The 13,193-nt window shown below is 35.0% G+C and overlaps 1 protein-coding gene across 1 annotated transcript in view; it reads left to right on the forward strand.

Annotated features, from left to right (window-relative positions):
• LOC133630645 (uncharacterized) overlaps nucleotides 1–13,193 on the forward strand; it is a 92,270-nt gene that overhangs the window by 27,704 nt on the left and 51,373 nt on the right. The window contains exon 6 of the mRNA XM_062022253.1: nucleotides 2,317–2,426. Coding sequence (XP_061878237.1) covers nucleotides 2,317–2,426 — 110 coding nt within the window. The remainder of the gene's footprint in view (nucleotides 1–2,316; nucleotides 2,427–13,193) is intronic.

Below are 13,193 nucleotides of genomic sequence, written 5' to 3' on the forward strand. Positions count from 1 at the left end.
TGAGATCGGTAGATCGTGAGTTCAAACCCCGGCCGAGTCATACCAAAGACTATAAAAATGGGACCCGTTACCTCCCTGCTTGGCACTCAGCATCAAGGGTTGGAATTGGGGGTTAAATCACCAAAAACGATTCCCGGGCGCGGCCACCGCTGCTGCTCACTGCTTCCCTCACCTCCCAGGGGGTGAACAAGGGGATGGGTCAAATGCAGAGGACAAATTTCACCACACCTAGTGTGTGTGTGACAATCATTGGTACTTTAACTTTAACTTAAATTCTAAGTTGTTGTTTTTTTATTTGTTAGTTTTCTGCCCTTTTTGTCAAAGAAAACTATGTTGTTGTTTTTTATGGCAAACACACAAAATATGCAAAATCCGGCACAAAAAATATTTTTCAAAGTGTAATATTTGATGTGAAGTAATGGATAGGTCAATAATTCATTAAAAAAAACATTGATTTTGATTGAATGTTATGTTTTGAGCAATGACAGTTTTAACAGCTTTGTTTTATTAGTCAGAAATTGCAACTTTTTCTAAATTACATTTCACCTGTAAGCTTTTTTATTCCACTCTTGTTATGTTTGTGTTTATTTTAATAGTATTTTTAGAATGTACCGTGGGCCTTTAAAACATGAGCTGGGGGCTGCAAATCCGCATTATACAAACCCCGTTTCCATATGAGTTGGGAAATTGTGTTAGATGTAAATATAAACGGAATACAATGATTTGCAAATCCTTTTCAACCCATATTCAGTTGAATATGCTACAAAGACAACATATTTGATATTCAAACTGATAAACATTTTTTTTTGTGCAAATAATCATTAACTTTAGAATTTGATGCCAGCAACACGTGACAAAGAAGTTGGGAAAGGTGGCAATAAATACTAATAAAGTTGAGGAATGCTCATCAAACACTTATTTGGAACATCCCACAGGTGAACAGGCAAATTGGGAACAGGTGGGTGCCATGATTGGGTATAAAAGTAGATTCCATGAAATGCTCAGTCATTCACAAACAAGGATGGGGCGAGGGTCACCACTTTGTCAACAAATGTGTGAGCAAATTGTTGAACAGTTTAAGAAAAACCTTTCTCAACCAGCTATTGCAAGGAATTTAGGGATTTCACCATCTACGGTCCGTAATATCATCAAAGGGTTCAGAGAATCTGGAGAAATCACTGCACGTAAGCAGCTAAGCCCGTGACCTTCGATCCCTCAGGCTGTACTGCATCAACAAGTGATATCAGTGTGTAAAGGATATCACCACATGGGCTCAGGAACACTTCAGAAACCCACTGTCAGTAACTACAGTTGGTCGCTACATCTGTAAGTGCAAGTTAAAACTCTCCTACGCAAGGCGAAAACCGTTTATCAACAACACCCAGAAACGCCGTCGGCTTCGCTGGGCCTGAGCTCATCTAAGATGGACTGATACAAAGTGGAAAAGTGTTCTGTGGTCTGACGAGTCCACATTACAAATTGTTTTTGGAAACTGTGGACGTCGTGTCCTCCGGACCAAAGAGGAAAAGAACCATCCGGATTGTTATAGGCGCAAAGTGGAAAAGCCAGCATCTGTGATGGTATGGGGGTGTATTAGTACCCAAGACATGGGTAACTTACACATCTGTAAAGGCACCATTAATGCTGAAAGGTACATACAGGTTTTGGAGCAACATATGTTGCCATCCAAGCAACGTTACCATGGACGCCCCTGCTTATTTCAGCAAGACAATGCCAAAGTGTGGGTACTAGACAGGCCTGCCTGTAGTCCAGACCTGTCTCCCATTGAAAATGTGTGGCGCATTATGAAGCCTAAAATACCACAACGGAGACCCCCGGACTGTTGAACAACTTAAGCTGTACATCAAGCAAGAATGGGAAAGAATTCCACCTGAGAAGCTTCAAAAATGTGTCTCCTCAGTTCCCAAACGTTTACTGAGTGTTGTTAAAAGGAAAGGCCATGTAACACAGTGGTGAACATGCCCTTTCCCAACTACTTTGGCACGTGTTGCAGCCATGAAATTCTAAAGTTAATTATTATTTGCAAAAAAAAATAAAGTTTATGAGTTTGAACATCAAATATCTTGTCTTTGTAGTGCATTCAATTGAATATGGGTTGAAAAGGATTTGCAAATCATTGTATTCCGTTTATATTTACATCCAACACAATTTCCCAACTCATATGGAAACTGGGTTTGTATAGCAATGCGTAAAAACACACAAAAAATGTGTTAACGCCAACTGTGCAAGCAAGACGGCAGCTGGCAGAAGAGGAGGACTGCAGCAAGGAATGATGTTTGTGTGTTTCTGTTGCAGGACCCTGCTTTCCTGGAGAAGAAACAACGTTGTGACTACTTGAAAGCTAAACTGAGCCACATAAAAAACAGAATACGAGCTTATGACCAGGAAACTCTCAGACTAAACAAATAGCGTCATACTTGTTGTTGTTGTTGTTGTTGTTGTTGTTGTTGTTGTTGTGTTCAAATATTTATTTTCCCGTAGTCTTCGCCTGTGACGTGTATGACACAACTTGTTTCAACAGGTTCAACAAAGTCTGTACAATTTTTATGAAGTCAACATTAATTTAAAAAAACAATATGGGTAGTTTTATTTTTACAAAAGTATTACATGTGATTTTTTTATGACAATGTACAGTAACTTTTTTTTGTATTACTTGCACTGAATACTTGTCTATTGCAACTAGGGCTGGGCGATATGGCCTTTTATTAATATCTCGATATTTTTTAGACCATGTCACGATACACGATATGTATCTCAACATTTTGCCTTAAAATGAACACTTGATGCATATAATCACAGCAGTAAGATGATTCTATGTGTCTACATTAAAATATTCTTGTTCATACTGCATTAATATATGCCCATTTTAAACTTTCATGCAGAGAGGGAAATCACAACTAAGTCAATTGACCAAAAGTGTATTTATTAAACAGTTATTAAGCAGTGGCACAAACATTCATGTCATTTCCAAAACAGAAAGTGCAAGATTGTCAGAGACATTTTAAAACAAGCTATTAGTGCACTTCTGTGCATGATGTCACTAAGACGACATATCAAAACAACACTGAATTAAAGTGCACTTTTTGTACAGAACGCCACAACAATAGTTTAAAACAAATAAAGTGCACTTTTGTGCATGATGTCACACAAGATATTTCAAGAACTGTCAAATAAAAATGAGCTGCATAATAGGAAATCAACTAGTATATGTGGTAGGTTCCTGCGGACGTTATCTCCTTCTGTTGTTGACTATTTTTTTCATACGGTGTTGATGTGGAAATGGTTGCTTGGGCATTTTGTGGGTGTGGCACGGTCCGTAGATGTTGACATGCGGAGTTTAAAGCACTCTTCATTCTCTAGCGGGTGACTTTTCAAATGATGCTACAAATTAGCAGTAATGCTACTTATTGTAGCAACGCTTTTGCCGCATACTTGACATATTACTGTTCAACATCTTCCCGCTTGAAGCCAAACCACCGCCAGACGATGGACCCCTGCTGTTTTTCTTGGGAATTAATTCTACTTCCTTCATTTTGTTACCAGATTGGCACCTTCTTTCTCTCGTATTACCACTACCATTGCTAATGTTACCCATGCGGCTACCTCTCTGCTCCGCGGGATCGTATGACGTTGCACGCGCGACAGTATGTGACGTATGTAAGAAGGTGCGCTTGTTTTATGTCTCTGTGAGCAGGAGAGACAAGAAAGAGTGAGAAGAGCATGTAGTGTAATGCCCGCAGCTAAAAGCAACTGCGTGAGAACGTATACTCAAATATCACAGTATAGTCATTTTCTATATCGCACAGAGACAAACCCGCGATATATCGAGTATATTCCATATATATGTATAGCCCTAATTGCAACCACTTCAAAGGTGGTTGGTTAGGTAATCATTTACTGTTTTTTTTTTACTTATTGACATCAAATGTCTGCATATTGCTGTAAGTGACAGTGAAATAAACTTTACGACTGAACCTTGAGACTTGTCAGTCAGTAATATGTTTTTACAAGTGTAATGTTTTTACAAGTGACACAAATCCTGCATAGAAACTTGTGGTCATGTGACCAGTAGTTGACATTTGTGGCATATATCATACTTTAAATATATAATCCTGACATATTCATTCCAGTGGACACATGCTCAATGCGGCATTGATCCGGTACCAAGTAAATACAGCGGGAGTATTGCTGATACTGACAGGATATCAATACTTTTTCATTTTTAATCATCTGTGCCCCTTAAAGGCCTACTGAAAGCCACTACTACCAACCACGCAGTATGATAGTTTATATATCAATGATGAAATCTTAACATTGCAACACATGCCAATACGGCCGGGTTAACTTGTAAAGTGCAATTTTAAATTTTCCGCTAAACTTCCGGTTGAAAACGTCTATGTATGATGACGTTTGCGCGTGACGTCAATGGTTGAAACGGAAGTATTCGGACACATTGTATCCAATACAAAAAGCTCGGTTTTCATCGCAAAATTCCACAGTATTCTGGACATCTGTGTTGGTGAATCTTTTGCAATTTGTTTAATGAACAATGAAGACTGCAAAGAAGAAAGTTGTAGGTGGGACAAACCACGCAACACAACCAGGAGGACTTTGAGTTGGATAGCAGACGCGCTATCCGACGTTAGCCGCCGACCGCATGGATGATCGGGTGAAGTCCTTCGTCGCTCCGTCGATCGCTGGAACGCAGGTGAGCACGGGTGTTGATGAGCAGATGAGGGCTGGCTGGCGTAGGTGGATAGCTAATGTTTTTAGCATAGCTCTGTGAGGTCCCGTTGCTAAGTTAGCTTCAATGGCGTCGTTAGCAACAGCATTGTTAAGCTTCGCCAGGCTGGAAAGCATTAACCGTGTGGTTACAGGTCCATGGTTTAATAGTATTGTTGATTTTCTGTCTATCCTTCCAGTCAGGGGTTTATTTCTTTTGTTTCTATCTGCAGTTAAGCCCGATGCTATCACGTTAGCTCCGTAGCTAAAGTGCTTCGCCGATGTATTGTCGTGGAGATAAAAGTCACTGTGAGTGTCCATTTCGCGTTCTCGACTCTCATTTTCAAGAGGATATAGTATCCGAGGTGGTTTAAAATACAAATCCGTGATCCACAATAGAAAAAGGAGAGAGTGTGGAATCCAATGAGCTCTTGTACCTAAGTTACGGTCAGAGCGAAAAAAGATGCGTCCTGCACTCCCCTCTAGTCCTTCACTCTCACGTTCCTCATCCACGAATCTTTCATCCTCGCTCAAATTAATGGGGTAATCGTCGCTTTCTCGGTCCGAATCGCTCTCGCTGCTGGTGTAAACAATGGGGAAATGTGAGGAGCCCTTCAACCTGTGACGTCACGCTACTTCCGGTACAGGCAAGGCTTTTTTTTATCAGCGACCAAAAGTTGCAAACTTTATCGTCGATGTTCTCTACTAAATCCTTTCAGCAAAAATATGGCAATATCGCGAAATGATCAAGTATGACACATAGAATGGATCTGCTATCCCCGTTTGAATTTAAAAAATTCATTTCAGTAGGCCTTTAATACAGTGCGGCCGGAAAGTATTCACAGCGGTTCACTTTTCCCACATTTTGTTATGTTACGGCCTTATTCCAAAATGGAATACATTCACTTTTGTCCTCAAAATTCTACACACAATACCCCATAATGACAATGCGAAAAGTTGGTGTTGTTTTAATTTTTGCAAAAACATTACATGTAGCTGTAAGCTTCGTCTACTTACAGTCTCACAGATTCACGCTGGAAGCCAGTTGCGCAGATGACAGGGTTTTTATTATGTTTTCACAGTTCTCCAAGAGATACTTTTGTGTTGACTTTTCAGTCGCTCCAATCCTCCTGTTCCTCCTGCACCCGGCCGCTCGCTGTTAAAGACAACAGATGATTAGATTAACACGTACCCCCTGTGCAATCTTAATCATCTGCCAGCTGTGTCTCGCCGTCAGCACATGCCACGCCCCCGTCTGATGGCGCTCTGTTTCCAGCACCCTGGACAGAGGCGGTGACCTTTTGTCCTGCAAGCGCGCTGATCACATTCCCTTTCCACAGTAGCAATGTACAGAGACATTCTGGATGTAAACCAACGCTTCCCATCCAACCTGATGTGTTGCAAAGAGGAATGGGTGAAAGTGGCCAAAGATAGGTGTGCCAAGCTTGTGGCATCGTATTCAAAAAGACTTGAGGCTGGAATTGCTGCCAAAGGTGCATCAACTAAGTATTGAGCAACTGCTGTAAATACTTACATCCGTGTGGTTTTCTTTTGTTATTTGTAATAAACTTGCATTTGAAGATTTTTTTTTATTTTTTTATTGTCATTATGGGGTATTGTCTGTAGAATTTTGAGGACAAAACTGAATGTATTCCATTCTATAATAAGGCTGTAAAATAACAAAATGTGGAACAAGCAAAGTGCTGTAAATACTTTGCGGATACACTGTATTCCTCACACACACCTCGTCAGCCAGAGAATAAGAAGACCAACATTTAACGACTTTTTGGACACTTTTAGCTCTCAACGTGTCCTGCTATGGTCCCCTCAACCATCTAAGAAGACTCGCAGGCGGAGTTTGTCTTGTTTATGACATAAAATATTACAAAAAGAAGCAAAAGCAAAAAAGTTTAATTGTATTTATTAATTTTTTTTTTACTGCTTTATATGTTTTTTGACCACTTTTTGTCTTTCAAAACAGTAATCCTGTTTTTATGGTGGAAAAAAAGGCAGCTCAGTTGTCAGAATTTTACTGTAAAATTTACATTACTTTAAATTTTAAAAAAAATGCAATTTTACAGTAATATTTTGGCACCAGTTGTTGGCAAATCAACAACTGTAGATTTTTCGGTGTATTACTGTAAATGCCAAAACAGCACCACAGTTTATTACAGTAAAAAAAAGTACTGTTTTTTTTTTTCATTTAGAGAAAAGTGCTGTAAAAACCACAGTAAATTTCACAATTTTACCATGAAATCTATTGCTATTTTTACATTTCACAATTTGATGGATAACTTGCTTTGAAATCTGTAGATGATAGTACTTTATTGATTCATTCAGGAGAGTTCCCTCAGGAAAATTTAAATTCCAGCAGCAGTGTACAGATTTGAGATATAATTTAAAATAATTTAAAAAGTAAATAATGGAGGTATGAATGGAAATAAAATAGAAAATAAGAATACATATAAAAAGTAACAATGATAATAAAAATATAACAGTACAAATACGAATATAACAAGAGAAACTAGGCAGTAGTGACCATGTTATGAAGAGGAAATAAAATATATTATTATTATTAGTAGTAGTATTTATTTATATTTAAAAAATGGTTTGAATATTTGATAATATATTTTTGCATAATTAGACAATATTTTAAGTTAACATAATTTGCGATTATATGGAGTACTTTTTTTTTTCCCTCCCAAAATTGAAAGAAAGAATACATTTAGTAAGAAACTTTATTGATACATATTATTTCCAGGCTTTCGAGGGCCAAATAAAATATATTATTATTATTAGTATTTATTTATATTTAAAAAATGGTTTGAATGTTTGATCATATATTTTTGCATAATTAGATAATATTTAAGTTAACATAATTTGCGATTACATGGAGTAATTTCTTTTTTTCTCCCAAAATTGAAAGTAAGAATACATTTAGTAAGAAACTTTATTGATACATATTATTTTCAGACTTTCGAGAGCCAAATAAAATATATTATTATTATTAGTATTTATTTCTATTTTTTTTTAAATGGTTTGAATGTTTGATAATATATTTTAGCATAATTAGACAATATTTAAGTTAACATAATTTGCGATTACATGGAGTACTTTTTTTTTCCCTCCCAAAATTGAAAGAAAGAATACATTTAGTAAAAAACTTTATTGATACATATTATTTCCAGGCTTTCGAGGGCCAAATAAAATATATTATTATTAGTAGTATTTATTTCTATTTAAAAAATGGTTTGAATGTTTGATCATATATTTTTGCATAATTACACAATATTTTAAGTTAACATAATTTGTGATTACATGGAGTACTTTTTTTTTTCCCCTCCCAAAATTGAAAGAAAGAATACATTTAGTAAGAAACTTTATTGATACATATTATTTCCAGGCTTTAGAGGGCCAAATAAAATGAGGTGGCGGGCCACATCTGGCCCCCGGGCCTTGAGTTTGACGCCTGTGTCGTAGATAGTCATACATTTTACATTAAACTACTTTAATTAAATTAATTTGGACTGAATACAAAAATGACAAATTAACAGTGGCACCATTATTCGTCAGAAAAACAATTGCCCGGGAAACCAGCTAGCTAGCTCTCACTGTCTCCAGCTGTGGGTGTGTTCCATTTCATTTACATGACCTGTGCACTAGTTTCCTACGTGTAAGTGGACGTGGAGGGTTTGGCTTGACTGGGTATCCACTCCACGCTGACACACAACCAGTAGTCTACAAGTCCACGCTGTGTCATGAACATGTTTTTGTCGACACGAACCAGCACCGAAATGGCTTAAAGAGGACGCTGCGTGTTGGGAGAGGAGACCCGGCAAACTAAACGGAATGGGGCCAATGTTGACTCCGAACAACACGCTAGCTTGTGGGTAAGTTTTATTCTGCCTTGTTTTCTGGTTTAATGTTGTAATTTAGTTTTACATTTATGTAGCTTTGTGTATGCTTTTTGGTTAAAATCCCTCAGTAGGCTCCAGTTGACATATTCAAACTTTAACCACAATAACAAACACGTTATTAAATAATTACGTTTTACTGAGCATTATTATTGTGTGTTGGATTGTATCATAAAGTGCAAGTGTACCTAATGTGTTGGCTAGTATTGTTGGCAAACTACAGTAAGGAGACTGAAATGAAAGCTCAAATTGTATTTTTAGACACTTATTAAAGTAACGTAATTGACAATTTCATTACACTGATATGCTGTAAGTGTAAATGAAGGAGGCATGAGACCAGGGTCCCCAAACTACGGCCCGCGGCCCATGTAAAAAAACAAAAAACATTTATTTTTATTTTTGTTATTATTATTATTGTTTTAATGTGTTCTTTCTAATCCATTTTCTACCACTTGTTACTCTCGGTGTCTCCTAGCCGCTCAGGCAAATCATATTGTCGAAAAATGCATTTTCCCATCGATAACGTGACATAGTGCACTCTCTTTCAGTCAATTAGTGCACAAGGAATATATATATATATATATATGTATATATATATATATATATATATATATATATATACATATATATATATATATATATATATATATATATATATATATATATATATATATATATATATATATATATATATATATATATACTACCGTTCAAAAGTTTGGGGTCACATTGAAATGTCCTTATTTTTTAAGGAAAACCACTGTACTTTTCAATGAAGATAACTTTAAACTAGTCTTAACTTTGCTAATGTGGTAAATGACTATTCTAGCTGCAAATGTCTGGTTTTTGGTGCAATATCTACATAGGTGTATAGAGGCCCATTTCCAGCAACTATCACTCCAGTGTTCTAATGGTACAATGTGTTTGCTCATTGGCTCAGAAGGCTAATTGATGATTAGAAAACCCTTGTGCAATCATGTTCACACATCTGAAAACAGTTTAGCTCGTTACAGAAGCTACAAAACTGACCTTCCTTTGAGCAGATTGAGTTTCTGGAGCATCACATTTGTGGGGTCAATTAAACGCTCAAAATGGCCAGAAAAAGAGAACTTTCATCTGAAACTCGACAGTCTATTCTTGTTCTTAGAAATGAAGGCTATTCCACAAAATTGTTTGAGTGACCCCAAACTTTTGAACGGTAGTGTGTGTATATATATATATATATGTATATATATATATATGTGTGTGTGCGTGTGTATATATATATACATATATATACACACACACATATATATATATATATATATATATATATATATATATATATATATATATATATATATATATATATATATATATATATATATATATATATATATATATGTGTATATATATATATATGTGTGTGTGTGTGTGTATATATATACACATTTAAATAAATTACCAGAAGTAGTGTGTATATATATATATATGTATATATATATATATATATGTGTGTTCGTGTGTATATATATATACATATATATACACACACACATATATATATATATATATATATATATATATATATATATATATATATATATATATATATATATATGTGTATATATATATATATATATATATATATATATATATATATATATGTGTGTGTGTGTGTGTATATATACACACTTAAATAAATTACCAGAAGTAGCCAATTTGCTCAATTTACCTTTAACTCTGTTATTACTAATAATTAATGATATTTATCTTTGTGGAAACACTGATCATCTTAATGATTTCTCACAATAAATATATAGAAACAGATAAATATCAATATGCAACACTTTATTTTTATATTTTCTCTAAGTGCACATTTTTCAAATTGAACATTTTCAAATGATCACTTCTAAGACAGTCTTGTGAAATCACAATATCCCATTTTAACTAGCTAGCCACTAACATTTTTTAACAAATCATGAATTACTTTGCACCATGTTTGTACAAATAATAACTCATGTAAAATACAAATGTAAACTCAAATTTTTAAATCATGTCACACTTTGAACTGGACACCAAATCTGTTATCTGTTTCTTTGTCAGTTAGTGGGAAGCCTGGCATTGCATGCTGTTAACTAGTGTGTTGTACTCTGGTGTGTAACTTGACACTGCAACTCTGAGTGAGTCTTGCAGATGTGCATCAGTGAGGCGTGTTCTGTGTTTGTTCTTGATGAAGTTCATGTCTGAAAAGGCTGATTCACAAAGATAAGATTTTTCCTCATTGTTTGCGGAACCTTCTTAATCTTTTGGACATATTTTCACAGCAATCTGGCCTTAAGCTTAATTATGATAAATGTAAAATGTTAAGGATCGGAAATCTAAAGGGAACGTCCTTTCGAATGGAATGCAAAGTGCCTGTTTTGTGGACAGATGGACCTGTTAACATACTTGGTGTTGTCCCAGAAAATCTGGAAGATCTAGGCTCAGTAAATTATGATAATCGACAAAGAAAGCTGGACAAAAGTATGCAATTATGGAAAGGGAAATCCCTAACCTTGTATGGTAAAATGTCTATTGCCAACTCGTTAATTATTCCTCAATTTATTTATTAATTTTTGTCATTACCAGCAGTATCACAAAACTTTTTTAAGATTTATGAGCGGAGGGTCTTCGATTTTGTCTGGAACAGCAAACCAGAAAAGATTAAAAGAAAGTTTTGTACAAAGAGTATGAATATGGGGGCCTGAAACTTCTCAACCTTGAAGCTATGTGTCTGTCTTTAAAAGCATCAATTGTTCCAAATATGTATTTAAACATTGAGTGGTACACAAATGTCCTGTTGGACAAAAAACATGTACTGTATCAAAATAAATTGTATCCTTTTTTACAAGTGATCCCCTCCCAGAGAGTCTGCTGGGAAACATGGCGGGGTTCATACAGGCAACAATCCACTCATTGTGGTGTTTTCAATTTTATGTGCCAGAAAAAAGAGACGATATTTTGCAGCAGTTAATATGGATGAACTCTAATATTGTAATAGATGGAAAGCCTTTCTTTTGGAAAAATATGTTTGAAAGAGGAATCATTTTTGTCAATGATATTATCACTGAGAATGGTAAAATTATGAAGTATGATGAATTTAGAGCTATGTATGGTGATGCTTGCTCAAGCTTTTCATTTTATCAACTAACTGGAGTAATTGGGAAAAGATGGAAACAAATAATTAATTATGGAACTACTAAATTATTATTTTGTAAACCTCTAATAAGAAATTCTAGGTGGCAAAAAGGAACTAAAATAAATAGAAAAATATATAATTTTTATTTAATAAAGAAATCTTTGAAGGCTGCCTCATACAACACAAATGGAAAATGGGAGGACTTTTTTGACTGCCCGTTGCCATGGGATGCCATATTCAAACTAATCTATAAAACCACTATCGATGTGCAAAATCGTTATTTTCAAATTAAAATTATTTATAACTTCTTACCCACAGGGAAAATGTTAAAATTATGGAATATGACAGAGTCAGATGATTGCCGATTTTGTTGTCAGGAGCCTGAATCCACCCTGCATTTGTTTTGGTATTGTCATATTGTGTCTTTGTTTTGGGTGGAAGTTGAAAAAATGTGTTTAAGGATTGGTTTGTTTATGAAGCTTAATGTGGTTTCTGTTATTTTAGGAGAGTTCATTGACAATCATGATTTAATCAATTTAATTATAGTACTCGGTAAAATTTTTATTTTTAAGGCCAAAAACAGATATTCACTTAGTATTACTTTCTTTAAAACATTTATTCAGTATTTTCTAATTTTAGAAAGTTACATGGTTGAAAACGATAATGATGCCAAAAAACATTAAAAAAAAGATGAGAAGTCCTCAAAGGCTTATTTTGAAAGTATAATTATGTTTATAGATTATATGATATCTGTTGTTGTGTTCCCCTCATTTGAGTGACCTGGACATAATCTGGACTGTACATAAATGCTTATTTTGAAAATGTAATTTTGTTTATAAATTATATGCAATCTGTTGTGTTCCCTAATTTGTTTCTGTGTACATGAATGAAGGTGTGTGTTGCTGAGTCCGACTTGGACATTATCTGGACTGGGCCTGGTTTAAAAAACCCTTTAAGCAAATCTAATTTCATTGACAACCTGGTCTGTTGAAGATAAGGCCCTTTTTTTAAAAATAAAATAAAATAAGATAAATAAATAAAAAACATTTTCTTGGAAAAAAAAGAAAGTAAAACAATATAAAAATAATTACATAAAAAAATAGTAATGAATGAAAATGTTAGTGGACCAGCAGCCTGTACAATCATGTGTGCTTCAGGGACTGTGTCCCTTGCAGATGTGTTGTCTATGTTGTGGGAACCAGAATATTGGTAGCAGAAAGAAATAACCCCTTTTGTGTGAGTGGGTGTGGATGAGTGTGCATGGGGGAGGTTGTTTGGGTTGATGCACTGATTGAAAGTGTATCTTGTGTTTTTTCTATGTAGATTTAATTTAAAAAAAAATAAAATAAAATAATTTATTTTTTATTTATTTTTTT

Source organism: Entelurus aequoreus, linkage group LG16, assembly GCF_033978785.1.
Source record: "Entelurus aequoreus isolate RoL-2023_Sb linkage group LG16, RoL_Eaeq_v1.1, whole genome shotgun sequence".
Taxonomy (NCBI): domain Eukaryota; kingdom Metazoa; phylum Chordata; class Actinopteri; order Syngnathiformes; family Syngnathidae; genus Entelurus; species Entelurus aequoreus.